This window comes from Hevea brasiliensis, chromosome 11 (genome assembly GCF_030052815.1).
Source record: "Hevea brasiliensis isolate MT/VB/25A 57/8 chromosome 11, ASM3005281v1, whole genome shotgun sequence".
Lineage (NCBI taxonomy): Eukaryota > Viridiplantae > Streptophyta > Magnoliopsida > Malpighiales > Euphorbiaceae > Hevea > Hevea brasiliensis.
Genome location: NC_079503.1, coordinates 329,257 through 344,695, shown reverse-complemented (window position 1 = coordinate 344,695; position 15,439 = coordinate 329,257). Strand labels below are relative to the sequence as shown.

The following is a 15,439-nucleotide window of genomic DNA, read 5'->3' as shown; positions in this document are numbered from 1 at the left end:
ATTACAGACCCAAATCAAATAAATACTTCTAACACATGTGGAAATTCTAGGAGTTAATAAAAATACACAAACATTAATAAACAACCTGCGAAGGAGGAAAGCAGGTTAATCATATCAAAATCCTCCTGTAGCCTGAAAAATAATGAACAGGAGTGAGCGTTCGACTCAGAGAGTAAAATATCAATTTTAACCATAATCTCTATAACTATCTAAAGCTAATGCACCCTGTAGAGTGAAATGCAACATTAACAATATTTTCACATCATAACAACAAAAAGGTAATTTGGAGTACTCACACACCCAGTAATATCAAATCATAAATATATAAGAGCTGATCCCCTATACAGCTCTCTTAAATCCAACCTGTGCCAGCGAAGAACTCAAGCCAGACTTTCGCTTAATAAACCAAATCGGGGTCCCAGCGAAGAACTCAAGCCGTGTCTACCCCGAAGGACTAGGTCCCAGCGAAGATCTCAAGCCGTGTCTACCCGTCCTGTCCATGGCCAACACTATACTACACGCACGCCAACGCATGCACAATGCTCTAAATTACCACAACAACATCCATGGCACTTTAACAGTTGTGAATGCAACATAAACGTGCCTAGAGTTTAACTACATAGATATTTACATATAAGTGATGCATGGGTATGCTTAAACATATAATAATATCGAAATTACAATTAAAATTAATATTTTACTTACATACTTGGCAGCAGTCACTGTGGCGGCTGGGCGGAGGAAGAAGGCTGTCCTGGCTCACCTGACAATTTTATTACAATTATTTAATATAATTGACTCAATACAAACCAAGAAAAGACCAAATAGGTCCTAAGTCATGCCGAAAATCCGGCAGAGTCTCCCCTATACCTAGGACTTACCCAACCTGCAAAAAGGCTAAAAACACACTTCTATATTCGCATACCATACACCCATAGCTCAATGATATCACACAGCCTCTCCTGGGCCCATCCAAACAGTCATCAATTACACGATGTAAAATTATAGTGTAGTCTTTATAATTGACCCTTTTTGCAAAAACTACCCAAATAAACTCTAAAAATTCTAAAACTTTGCCCCGTGGTCCTGGCAATATTACTAGGCTATTTCAAAAAGAATCATAATTTTCTGAGCTACCACGAATATTTTATGAATTTTTAATCCCACTTAAGTACTAAAAAATTACAAAAAAGCAAGGTTCAGGCTTATCTATGCCGATTCCGACTTAGGGGACGCGCTCAGGACGTCTGACAATGGTGGGGTAGCCAAAATCTCGATCCAATTCGGAGACTTTTTAGGTAGCCGGTCTGTCTGGCTGAAAATTCACAAACTCGGAAAACTGTTGAATTTCCGCGAATTGAAGGTACCTACACGAAGCCCACAATACGGGGGTTAGTATAAAATTTTTTACGAAATTTTCTAAGCTTATTTAATGCTCAGAAAAATACTACAAAGTTCTGTGGGACTCACCAAAAAATGGTGTCGGAAAATTTTGAAATTTATATTGCCGCGAAGCTCTAGACGAGTGGAGCGCTCTGGTACTCTCGGTTTTCTAGTGGGCTTCACGGTTTGCGAGAAATCTAGCACAAAAATCAAAATGGGCTAAAACTTTTCGGACAAAAATTGGACAAACCGCTCGATGGATTTTGGTGTTCTTGGTGTTTATGGAAAGCTCTCGAGGTGTGGATATTGTTTGACGCAAGACCCGGCCCAATCGATGGCCGGATCGGCTGAATTTTAGCCGGGAAGTCGAAACGGCGAGCGGGCATCAGGTGGTCTTCGCGCGTGTTTTCCGGCTGCCTGGAGCGTCGACTAGCCGTGGGGAGGTGGTGGGGCAGCGCGCCGATAAGGTGGGGTGGCTGGGGAGGGGGCAGCGCTGCCTGGGGGTGAGGGAGGAGAGAGAAAACGGAAAGGGAAGGAGGGGAGGTCGGGTGCGCGAGGGAGAAGAAGAAAAGAAAAAGAAAAGGGCCGGTCCGATTCGACTGGTCTGATCCAGTCAGGTTCAATTCGGTCGGTTCAATTCAGGATACAAAATTTTAAATTTTACTCTGCCTTGAGACCGAAAACAAGGCCCAAAAATTCTAGAAAACTCAGAAAAATTTGTAGACTCCAAATATATTTTTAGTTTTGCCACGTGGTCTTTAAATTAATTTTTAAAAATCATTAAAGTTTTATATTTTCTAGAAATCGAACTCGATTTTTAAAATCCGAAAAATTTCAAATAATTTCCTAAAATTTAAATAAAATTAAAATACCAATATTTACTCAAAAATAATAAATTTAAAAATTAGGGGTGTTACATTCTTCCCTCCTTACAGAAAATTCGTTCTCGAATTTTATACAAGGCAGAATAAAGTACAGAATTACACATTGAATAGATAAGGGTACTTGCTACGCATGTCTCGTTCTGACTCCCAAGTGCACTCTTCCACTTACTGGCTCCTCCACAAAACCTTAACCATAGGGATCTGTTTTGATCTTAACTGCCTTTCTTGATAGTCCACTATGGCTATAGGTTGCTCCTCAAACGTCAAGTTTTCTTTCAGCTCTACTACATCCGGCTATAGCACATGAGAAGGATCAAGAATGTATTTCCTAAGCATGGAGATGTGAAATACAGGATGAACATGAGAAAGGTTGGGTGGTAACTCCAACCGGTAGGCAACTGCTCCAATTCTATCCGTAACCTCAAAAGGTCCAATATACCGAGGTGCCAACTTACCCTTCTTTCCAAATCTCATGACTCCCTTCATCGGAGAAACTTTCAGGAATACGTAGTTGCCTACTACAAACTCTATATCCTTCCGTCTAGGGTCTGCATAACTCTTCTGCCTACTGAAAGCTGTTTTCAATCGTTCCCTGATTAAAGGAACTATCTCTGAAGTGTACTACACTAGGTCTACATCATGCACCTTCGCTTCTCCCATTTCCATTCAACACAGAGGAGACCTACCCTTTCTTCCGTATAGTGCCTCATAGGGTGCCATCCCTATGCTGGAATGGTAACTGTTGTTGTAGGCAAACTCCACCAAAGGTAGCTGATCATCCCATTGACCTCCAAAATCCAAAACACTTATGCGAAGCATGTTTTCTAGTGTTTGGATTGTCCTTTCGGACTATCCGTCTATCTGAGGGTGGAAAGTAGTACTAAAGTTTAACTGTGTGCCAAGTGCCTCCTGCAACTTCCTCCAAAATCGAGAAGTGAACTGGGGCCCTCTGTCCGATATTATGGAAGCTGAAACTCCATGCACTCTGACTATTTCTCGAATATAAAGTCGAGAGTACTATGCAACAGAATATGTGGTCTTCACAAGCAAGAAATGAGCTGATTTAGTTAGATAGTCTACAATTACCCATATCAAATCATATCGTCGCGTGGTACGAGGCAACCCAGTCACAAAATCCATAGTAATCATTTCCCACTTCCATTCTGGGATAGGGAGCTCCTGCAGCTTCCCTGACAGCCTCTGGTGTTCAAACTTCAACTTCTGACAAGTCAATCACTTAATTGGACACAAAGTCTGCTATGTCTCTCTTCATGCCATTCCACCAATAGCTATCTTTCACATCATGGTACATCTTGGTGGAGCCTGGGTGGACATTGTACAGTGTATAGTGTGCCTCTCGCATGATTTTATTTCTGAGATTGTCCACATCGGGCACACATATCTTGGAACCTTGCATAAGGGCGCTATCATTAGCAAATCCAAACTCACCACTTTCACCCTGCTGTACTCTTTCTATGATCTTCATCAATTGTTGGTCTCTGTGCTGGGAAACTCTGACTCTGTCTCGCAAGTCTGGCCTCACTGAAAAATGGGCCAACAATACCCCCTCATCTGAAAGATCTTGGATTAAACCTTGATCCATCAACTCATGTACTTCCTGAATCAACGGTCTCTTCTCTACTGATATGTGCGCCAAGCTGCCAGAAGATTTTCTGCTCAAAGCATCTGCCACTACATTGGCCTTCCCAGGGTGGTACTGGATGGTGCAATCATAGTCCTTCAGAAGCTCCATCCATCTCCTCTGTCTCAAGTTTAAATCCCTCTGTTGGAAGATGTACTTCAAACTCTTATGGTCGGTGTATATCTCGCACACTTCACCATACAGGTAGTGTCTCCAGATCTTTAGTGCAAATACTACAGCCGCCATTTCTAAATCATGGGTGGGGTAGTTCTGCTCATGCCTCTTCAGCTGTCTTAAAACATAAGCCACTACTGTTCCATTCTGCATCAAAACACACCCTAAGCCAACCCTGGAGGCGTCACAGTACATGGTGTATCCTTCACCACTCATAGGTAGTGTCAACACAGGGGCGTTGGTTAGACACTCCTTAAACTTCTGGAAACTCTCCTCACAGTCATCTGTCCAAATGAATGGAACATTCTTCCGAGTCAACTTAGTTAGGGGAGCTGCTATCCTGGAAAAATCCTGCACAAAATGCCTATAGTAGCCAGCTAGGCCCAAAAAACTTCGCACCTCAGTAACTGTTGTAGGCCTAAGTCAATCAGTTACAACTTCAATTTTCTTGGGATCCACTTGAATACTTTCACCAGAAACCATGTGTCCCAAGAATGAGATACTTTCTAGCCAAAATTCACATTTTGAAAATTTGGCATATAGCTGGTGCTCCCTCATAGCCTGCAACACCATCCTCAAGTGCCACAGGTGTTCTTCCTTGGTCCGAGAGTATACCAAAATGTCATCTATGAATACGATGACAAAACGGTCCAGGAATGGCCTAAACACCCTATTCATCAGGTCCATGAAGGCTGCTAGTGCATTAGTGAGTCCAAAAGACATCACCAAGAACTCATAATGACCATATCTTGTCCTGAATGCTGTTTTGGACACATCCTCATTCCTGATTCTCAATTGATGGTAGCCTGATCGCAGGTCTATCTTGGACAAGAATCTAGCCCCTTGGAGCTGATCAAACCGATCATCAATCCGAGGAAGTGGATACTTATTCTTCATAGTCACCTTGTTCAGCTGTCTATAGTCAATACACAACCTCAAGGACCCATCTTTCTTTCTCACAAATAGAACAGGAGCACCCCAGGGTGAAGTGCTAGGACGTATGAAACCCTTGTCCAAAAGCTCCTGTAGTTGCTCCTTTAACTCTTTCAATTCTACTGGTGCCATCCTGTAAGGCGGTATTGATATGGGGTTTGTACCCGGTACAACATCAATGCAAAACTCTATTTCCCTTCCTGGTGACAATCCTAGAAGCTCCTCAGTGAAGACATCCATGAATTCTCTAACAATAGGAACATTTTCCATATTGACACCTTCTATAGATGTATCTCTCACCAATTCCAAATACCCTTGGCATCCACGCCTCAACATTTTTCTAGCACTAATTGCTGACACCAAATTATATGGAGCCACGCTCCTGTCACCATCAAAACTAAACTCTTCCACAACAGGTATGTGAAAATACACCTTTTTATTTCTGCAGTCTAAAGTGGCATAATGAGTTGCCAACCAATCCATTCCCAAGATTACATCGAAATCCATTACTGGTAGAGGAACCAAGTCTGCTGGGAGGATCTTTCCATCCACTACTACTGGGCTACCCGGAAAAATCATATCTACATCTATGTTGTCACTAAGCGAGGTAGCTACAGACAAAGAGCATTTTAAAGTTGTAGGGTTCCTACCCAATCTCATGGCAAACACTGGGGAGATAAATGAGTGTGTAGCACCCGGATCTATCAAAACACGAGCCTCATAGGAACAGACTAGAAGAATACCTACCACAACTGCATTGGAAGCCTGAGCATCTTGGTGGGTCAGGGTGAAAACCCAAGCTTGACCCCTACCCTAGGTTGCAGAACCCTGATACTGACTTCTACCTCTTGATCTGCCTCCAAATCCATGTCCCCCTTGTCCTCGGCCTTGTAGGCCACTGAACTAACTACCTGCTATGCTGGAAGCACCAGGATACAACTAACGAGGAACATTTGCAACAGAACCCTGTGACCCCATCTGTGGCTCGCTGAACACGGGGCATTCCCTAGCAAAGTGACCTTGTTGGCCACATCTGAAGCATACCCCTGAACCCATCATACAAGGTCCTGAATGTCCTTTTCCACACTGTGCATAAGGTGCAAAGGAGGATCCTAAACCAGACCCAGAATTGCTGTATTCCGAACTATGACCATTGCTGGATTTGTACCCTAGTCTGAATTCTCGAGATTTATGTCTAAAACCACTCTTCTTATTCCTACTTCTTCCTCTATAATTACTCTGGCCTCCGCTATCCGGAGCACCCATGTGGGGAACACCTGAAGAACCTTATGCTCTATTTTTCTTTGCCCTTCTGCTGTCATCCACAGCATAGCTAATCTCAATCCGTCTGGCTTGATCAACCACCACATCGAAAGACTGATCAAACATCATGGCCAGGTGTGCATACCTCCTGTCAAGCCCCTTTAGGAACCTCTTCACCTTCATAGTTTCTGTAGCTACTGCTGTAAAGGCATACTTGCTCAGTTCCAGAAATTCTGTAGCATATTCATCTACAAACCTGCCATTCTGCCTTAAGGCCTAAAAGCCCACTACTTTTGATCCCTAAAACTTTCTGGTACAAACCGGTTGATGAACAGTTTCACAAACTGAGTCCACGACAAACCCTCCACCCGAGGTAGTATGTAATCATTCATCCATTATTTAGGCATAGGCCCCATGATATGCTGCATACACTCTATAAGTCTTCTATCAGTCAACTGCAACTCTGTTCCTGCCTGTCTGCAGGAATCCAAAAACCGATATGCATCGTCTGACACATCATAAGTACCAGGCACCAACTTCTTGAAATTGATTATCTGTTTGTAAGGTTCCCCTCTTGGTGTGGTGGACTGCTGCTGTTGGGGAGGATGGACCATACACTGTGCCATCATATCAAGGGTTCTCTGCAAACCAGCTAGAGTAACTGTCATTGGGTCCATGGGACCCTGTGCTATAAAAGACTGTTCCTGAACTGGTGGCAGCTGCTCTTCTACTTGAGCAGCTCTAGGCTTCCTACCCCGCCTCCTCGGGATAGGTGCCTCACCTCTTCAGGCACATCTGGTTCTAGTGCAGTGGCAGCTCTCCTGCTTCTACACATTTTCCTGAAATTCAGCAGCATTAGCCCATAAAATTTCAAAACTGCATATTACATAGCTCTATAGACTCATATTCACACATAATATATGAAGCAGAAAATAGAAGCACAGATGACAATGCAAGACGAATGTGGACCCTATTTTTCTGCATGTGACTCCTATTAGACTCTTCCCAACATTTTAGACAATTTTTTCCTATGAATCTGGAGCCTCAGCTCTGATACTACATTTGTCACGACCCAACTTATGGGCCGGACCGGCACTAGGACCTGGGCCAGCCTAAAGCCCCCGAGGCTCGTAGTAAGCCTAACTATTCCTTAACCCAACTCTAAGGCCCATTTGGGCCCAATTTCAAGAATTCAACCGGACAGAGTCCGACCATAAAGTGGACCTTTCAACGGAGAGTTTTTTACTCACCCGACCTGTAAACACAATATATAATCAATTGGAGAGCTCAGCTCACCCTCCACATACTCAATGTCATAAAAATAAATGGGAGCTCAGCTCCCTCATCCAGTCCATCAAACATGCATATAATAATACGTTTACAGGTCCAACATGATAATTATATTACAGACCCAAATCAAATAAATACTTCTAACACATGCAGAAATTCTAGGAGTTAATAAAAATACGCAAACATTAATAAACAACCTGCGAAGGAGAAAAGCAGGTTAACCATAAAAAAATCCTCCTGTAGCCTGAAAAATAATGAACAAGAGTGAGTATTCGACTCAGAGAGTAAAATATCAATTTTAACCATATTCTCTATAACTATCTAAAGCTAATGCACCCTGTAGAGTGAAATGCAACATCAGCAATATTTTCACATCATAACAGCAAAAAGGTAATTTGAAGCACTCACACACCCAGTAATGTCAAATCATAAATATATGGGAGCTTATCCCCTATACAGCTCTCTTAAATCCAACCTGTGCCAGCAAAGAACTCAAGTCGGACTTTTGCTTAATAAACCAAATCGGGGTCCCAACAAAGAACTCAAGCCGTGTCCACCCTGAAGGATCGGGTCCCAGCGAAGATCTCAAACCGTGTCTACCCGTCCTGTCCATGGCCAACACTATACCACACGCACACTGCTCCAAATTACCACAACAACATCCATGGTACTTTAACAGTTGTGAATGCAACATAAAACGTGCCTAGAGTTTAACTACATAGATATTTACATGTAAGTGATGCATGGGCATGCTTGAACATATAATAATATCGAAATTACAATTAAAATTAATATTTTACTCACAGACTTGACAGCAGTCACTGTGGCAGCTGGGCGGAGGAAGAAGATTGTCCCGGCTCACCTCACAATTTTATTACAATTATTTAATACAATTGACTCAATACAAACCAAGAAAAAACCAAATACGTCATAAGTCGTGCCGAAAATCCGGTAGAGTCTCCCCTATACCTAGGACCTACCCAACCTGCAAAAAGGCTAAAAACACACTTCTATATTTGCATACCATACACCCACAACTCAATCATATCACACAACCCCTCCTAGGCCCATCCAAACAGTCATCAATCACACGATGTAAAATTACAGTTTAGTTCTTATAATTGATCCTTTTTGCAAAAACTACCCAAATAAACTCTAAAAATTCTAAAACTTTGCCCTGCGGTCCTTAGCAATATTACTAGGCTATTGCAAAAAGAATCATAATTTTTTGAGCTACCACGAATATTTTATAGATTTTTAATCCCATTTAAGCACTAGAAAATTACGAAAAAGCAAGGTTCGAGTTTACCTATGCCGATTCTGACTCCAGGGACGCGCTCGGGACATCTAACAATGGTGGGGTAGCCAAAATCTCGATCCAATTTGGAGACTTTTTCGGTAGCCAATCTGTCTGGCCAGAAATTCACAGACCCAGACAACTATCGAATTTTCGTGAATTGAAGGTACCTACACGAAGCCTACAACACGAGGGTTAGTATAAAATTTTTTACGAAATTTTCTAAGCTCATTTAATGCTCGAAAAAATACTACGAAATTCCATGGGACTCACCAAAAAATGGTGTCAGAAAATTTTAAAATTTATATTGCCACTAAGCTCTCGACGAGTGGAGTGCTCTAGTACTCTCGGTTTCTCGTGGGGTTCACGGTTTGCGAGAAATCTAGCCCAAAAGTCAAAATGGGCTAAAACTTCCCGGACAAAAATTGGACAAACCGCTCTATGGATTTTGGTGTTCTTGGTGTTTATGGAAAGCTCTCGAGGTATAGATGTTGTTTGACACAAGACCCGGCCCAATCGGTGGCCGGATCGGCAGGATTTCCGCCGGGAAGTCGAAACGGTGTGCCGCGTCGAGTGGTCTTCGCGCGCATTTTCCAGCCTCCTGGAGCATCGGCCAGCCATGGGAAGGTGGTGGGGCGGCGCGCCAGCGAGGTGGGGTGGCTGGGGAGGCGGCAGCGCGGCCGGGGGGTGAGGGAGGAGAGAGAAAACGGGAAGGGAAGGAGGGGAGGTCAGGTGCGCGAGAGAGAAGAAGGAAGAAAAAGAAAAGGGCTGGTCCGATTCGACCGGCCAATCCGGTCCGGTTCAATTCAGCCGGTTCGATTCATGATACAAAATTTTAAATTTTTTACTCTGCCTTGGGACCGAAAATGAGGCCCAAAAATTTCGAAAAAATTCTAGAAAACTCAAAAAAATTTGTAGACTCCAAATATATTTTTAGTTTTAACATGTGGTCTTTAAATTAATTTTTAAAAATCATCAAAGTTTTATATTTTCGGGAAATCAAACCCAATTTTTAAAATCCGAAAAATTTCAAATAATTTCCTAAAATTTAAATAAAATTAAAATACCAATATTTACTCAAAAATAATAAATTTAAAAATTAGGGGTATTACAGTGCCTAGGGTTTAACTACATAGATATATATTTATAAGTGATGCATAGGCATGCCTAAATATATAATAATATTGAAATTATAATTAAAATTAATATTTTACTCACAGACGTGAACCGAGGTCACTGTGGTGGCTGGGAAGAGGAGGAAGGTTGTCCCGGACTACCTGACAATTTCATTACAATTATTTAATATTATTAACTCAATATAAGCTTAAAAAGAATCAAAGACATCTTAAGTCGTACCGAAAATTCGACAGAGTTCCCCCTATATTTAGGACCTACCTAACCTGTAAAATGGCTCAAAATACACTTCTATATCCACAAGTCACACAACCATATCTCAATCACATCACATGGCCCCTCCTGAGCCCATATAAATAGTCAACAATCATAATTTGAAAAATTATAATTTAGTCCCTACACTAACCCTTTTGCAAAAAACTGCCCAAATGAGGTCTAAAAATTCTAAAACTTTGCTCCGTGATCTTTAACAATATTACTAAGCTAATACAAAAAGGAATTAAAATTTTCTAACTATCCACGAATATTTTATGGATTTTTAATCTAAATCAGGCCTAGATAATTAAGAAAAACGAGGATTCGGGTTTACCTATGCCAATTCTGACCCTTGGGAAGCGTCCAGGACGTCTAAAAATAGTGGGGTAGCTTATAATCTCGACCCTATTTCAGAGCTTTCCCCGTAGCCTGTCTGCCTAGTCTGAAATTACAGACCCGAGTAACTGTCGAATTTCCATGAAACGAGTGTAACTACGCAAAGCCCACAACACAAGAGTTAGTACATAATTTTTACAGAATTTATTAAGCTCATTTAAGGCCCGGAAAAATACTATGAACTTCTATGGGACCCACCAAAAAACGGTATCAAAAAATTTTGAAATGGGTATTGCCGTGAAGCTCTCGTCAAGAGGAGCACTTCGTGGGATTCACGGTTTACGAGAAATCTAGCCCAAAAATCAAAATGGAATAAAATTTTTCGGATAAAAATTAGACAAATCGCTCAATGGATTTTTGTGTTCTTGGTGTCTATTGAAATGTCTCGAGGTGTAGATGATATTTGGGACAAGACCCGATCCAATCGGTGGCTGGATCTGCCGGAATCGGACTGGGAAGACGAGGAGTCCTGCAGCGCATTGAAGGGACTTCGTGCGAGCTTTTCTAACCACTTGAGTGGCAGCTGGCGATGGGGAGGCGTCCAGGTGAGGCACCGGTGACTGGGGAAGAGCTAGGCGGCGGTGGGGCGGCAAGGGGAGGAGAGAGGAGAGAGAAAAGGGAGAGGAAAGAGAGGGAATCGGGACGCGCGAGGAGAAGGAAGAAGAAAAGTAGAGGGCCGGTCCGATTCGATCGGTCTGGCCCGATCCAGTTTGATTCAGCCAGTCCGATTCAGAATACTCGAAATTGAATTTTTACTCGGCCCTGGGACAAAAAATGAGGCACAAAAATTTCAAAAAAATTTTAGAAACTCATAAAAATTTGTAGAGTCTAAATATATTTTTAGTTTTACCACGTGGTCTTTAAATTAATTTTTTTAAAATCATCAAAGTTTCACATTTTTGAAAAATCAAACCCGATTCTAAAAATTAGAAAATTTCAACAAAATTCTCAAATATTTAATACAATAAAATACTAATATTCTCATATAAATTAATTTATTTTCAAAAAAATTCTCAAATACTTAATACAATAAAATACTAATATTCACATATAAATTAATTTATTTAAAAATTAAGGTTGTTACATCTAGCCCAAGTCTAATTGGAATTAGGAAGTGTAATTAGTTTATGAAGTATGATTAGTTTAAAAAGTTTAGTAAAATTTAAATTATGATGTTTAATAATTAGAATCCTAAAATGACTAGGTTTTAGTGGCCTATATATATGTGTAGTTGGTTGGCCATTATATGAAATGTATTATAGAGAGCTCACAAAGTGAAAAAGTATATTGAATTCTGTAAGTTTTTATTTGAGTGATTTTGAGGGTAAGAAAACTAATTAGTAGTTGTAATTATTTTTCCTTGATAGTGAATTTATTAGTAGAGTAGGTTTACACCGAATCACGTTAAATTTTGTATTCTTTATTTTGTGTAGGTGTGGTTTTTCACAACAATATACATTGAGTTAATGAAGCTTATTCATGTTCATTTTGTAATTATATATATATATATATATATATATATATATATATATATATGTGTGTGTGTACCCTAACTTTGGAATTTAACTTCTTAATAGTATGCAATGGGACTTTTATGCCTCGAAATTTTATTTCCAACACAGACAATTAATGTATAGTTTTTTTTTTCAAAAAAAAAAGTATGATTAGAGTTATTTTTTTTTATCAATTTTCACATATGAAGATTAAATCTTTTGGGTCAACTTTATGTATCAAGATTAATTCGGGTAATTTTAAGGGTGCACTTCTTCAAATTAATTCATTTGATATATTCAAAATAAATAATTTTATAATTCTTTCATGGAATTGAATCCTAATTAATTGACGAAGAAGGTGTTTAGTTTGACTAGCAAGTAGTTAATTATTTAATAAAATTATTTAAAAATAACTTTTAAATAGTTTAAATATGTAGTTAAAAGGTGCTTAAAATAACTATTTAGTTAATTTACCAAAAAGGATATGTAATTAATTGTAGTTGTTAAAATTAAGATAATTTTGATATTTTTAAAAATTATTAAAATAATATAATATTTTACTTATTCAAAGAGTAATTTTAAAATAAATAAATAAATAAATAAATCGTAAGTAATGAGTCCTTATTTATGATTTCTGACTTATTTAAGTAAACTTTTTAATTTATAATTCAAGCTAAATACTAATTTATTTATCACTTTTTACTTATAAATAAATTTAACCGACTATAATTCAAACTAAATACATTCTGAATCTGAGTTTAAACTTCTAGTTTAGGTGAGCGTGTTTCTCGAGAATTGCCCCACGTGCAATAATGATAAGTGAGCCAAATTCTTATTCTTATGATTGAAATCATAAACTAGTCACATGTTCTGGAGATCTCTCTCCGGAACCATATATGTTAGTGATTGATGTTGTCGGTGGCCATTCCACATCTGAATCAAGAAAGGAAACCAGCTGTGACATGAAATCAGTTTCAACACATCCATTGCCCTCAAATTTCACTGCAGGAAACTCTGCTGCTCCACTCTTATTAATCCCATCCATTTCTTCTTCTTTCATGTTATTATCATTCGCACCACTTGCCTTTGTCAAGTAGTCTGAATCAAGAATCTGACCAAATTCTTCCACATTAAAATCCTTCAGATAGTCCAACTCACACAGCTGCGCATTTTCTAATAATGGTCCCATTGCCACATTAACTAGTTGAACATCTTGTTGCTGAGTCGCTGTCGTGCCTGCAGGTGTTTGAATGCTTTGACACATCAGTTTTGGTATTGTCCCTGGAGATGGAGGTTGTTTCTTCTCAAGTTTAGGCAGGGTCAATTGCAACTCTTGTGCCCTCTTAGCTAAAATGGTGTTCCAGTAATTCTTTATTTCATTATCTGTTCGCCCTGGAAGTCTTCCTGCTATTAGAGATCATCTGTTGCCTAAAAGCTTGTGGAGCCTGATAATGAGTTCTTCTTCATCGTCTGAGAAGTTCCCTCTCTTTATGCCAGGTCTCAGGTAATTCAACCAAAGAAGCCTGCAGCTCTTTCCTCATCTCTTTAGACCTGCATGTTATTTAAAATAAATAAATAAATAAAAGACCCATAATTCAATGATTAAGTTAATTGATATATAAACTTTATTTATATATACTGCTGAATCTAATAAAATAGAGAGAAGATCTCTGATCTATGTTTCTGGAAATCCTTTCCCATTTTCCTTGACCATGTAAGGCGACATAATCCATGAACATTTTGTCTTCAAGAGCAGTCTATGCTCCTCTTTTATTACCTTCCTTTGAAGAGCCAGTTGTTCTCCTCATATCTCACCGTCTGTTTCAAAGAAGCTGGCTGTTGGGTTTCCAAATTGGTGAAGAAACTCGTTCTTATAGCCAGAGGCGTATTTGTCCAATAGTGCATGGACCACTGCTTTGCACGTGATCCATTACAAGAAATTTGTAACAATTATTCCATTCGATTAAAATTTTATTTTATTTTTAATAATAAGATATCGATTTATCATGCTGGTGCTGATAAAAAAATATATATATATCCTATGAATTGTCGCCTTCCTCTTATATATGATTTATTCATCTAACATTCTTAGTCTGTTCCCTCCACCAGAACTAACGTTTGCTCAAGCCCAGAGAGACATGAAAGTTTGTTGCCCACACTTTGCAAAATAAAATCACTCCAAAAATCATTCATTGTTTATCAAAGGCCTCATGTGCTAAAAACAAATTAAAGGGTAATTGTTCATTCAAATAAAACAGCCCATCAATCAACTATTTATATGTACTATATTTTTCCTAAAAATATTTATTGTTGGCATCTATATTGGAGTTAGGTTGAAAAGCATTCACTTATTAGGTGTTAGGTTAGACAAAATTTAGTTGTAGACATAATAAAAAATGAATACTGAAAAGAACTTTTGGACTCTTACTTGATAAAAAGCTGACAACGGTTGCTATGAATCTGTGTCTCCTAGAGAACTCGCTGATCAGGCTCAGCTTCATTATTCATTTTGGCCACAAGCTTCTTTTTCGCTGATATAATTGAGTTTTGTCCTTTTGTTTATTTAAATATGAATGATCTCTATGAACTACATTATTTGAGATTAGGAAAATAATGGAGTAATTGGATTACCATAACAAATCAGCTATTTATTAGGCTAAACATGGGTATGATTTTGAAGAAGGGTTGAGACTGGTGTTTAATGATAGGGTGATGATTGTTTGAGCTTGGTTCGTGAAAATGAGTTTATTAATTTTTATCTTAAGCATGCCATAGATGCACTGAGGTCGTAATTGATGGTTGCTTAAATGTGCATTTGATAAAAGCTAGTGCAGAAAAATCCAAAGGAAAATTACTAACCTATAATGTGAATGTATGAGGGTACAAGTGAGAAGGTGAGAGGTAGTGTTGGTGATGATAGGACTGATAAAAGCTATTAATGACCCCATTGAAATCGACTCTGCTGATATGGATGAAAAATAATGAAAATTATGTGGTGAATATTGATCGTGAATCTGACTATGATGACCAAGAGTTAATTGAAACTACCAAGATATTATGAAAAATGAATAGCAATAGAAAGGAAGAGACAATTCAAGGATGTACCTGATACAAATTATGAAATTGAAGATGATCAACGACTCCTGCAGGCAGGGAGTATTGAACTTGCACTGGAAATGCCATTTTCCATCTCTTTGGTCACGAGCTTCTTTTTTGCTGGGCTGATTGAGTAGTTTACAAGTCAATCTCCAAAGTTTAACAAAAATTATAATTTAACCCTTCTATTTTCAAAGAG

The 15,439-nt window shown here is 39.1% G+C and overlaps 1 protein-coding gene across 1 annotated transcript; it reads right to left on the bottom strand.

Annotated features, from left to right (window-relative positions):
- Positions 1 to 12,845: 12,845 nt before the first annotated feature.
- On the bottom strand, positions 12,846 to 15,327 carry LOC110650359 (transcription factor MYB90). Its single transcript, XM_058130072.1, is given in 3 exon segments — positions 12,846 to 13,667; positions 13,922 to 14,055; positions 15,250 to 15,327. Coding segments are annotated over 3 exon segments (885 nt in total). The 3' UTR covers positions 12,846 to 12,994.
- Between the last annotated feature and the right edge of the window lie 112 nt (positions 15,328 to 15,439).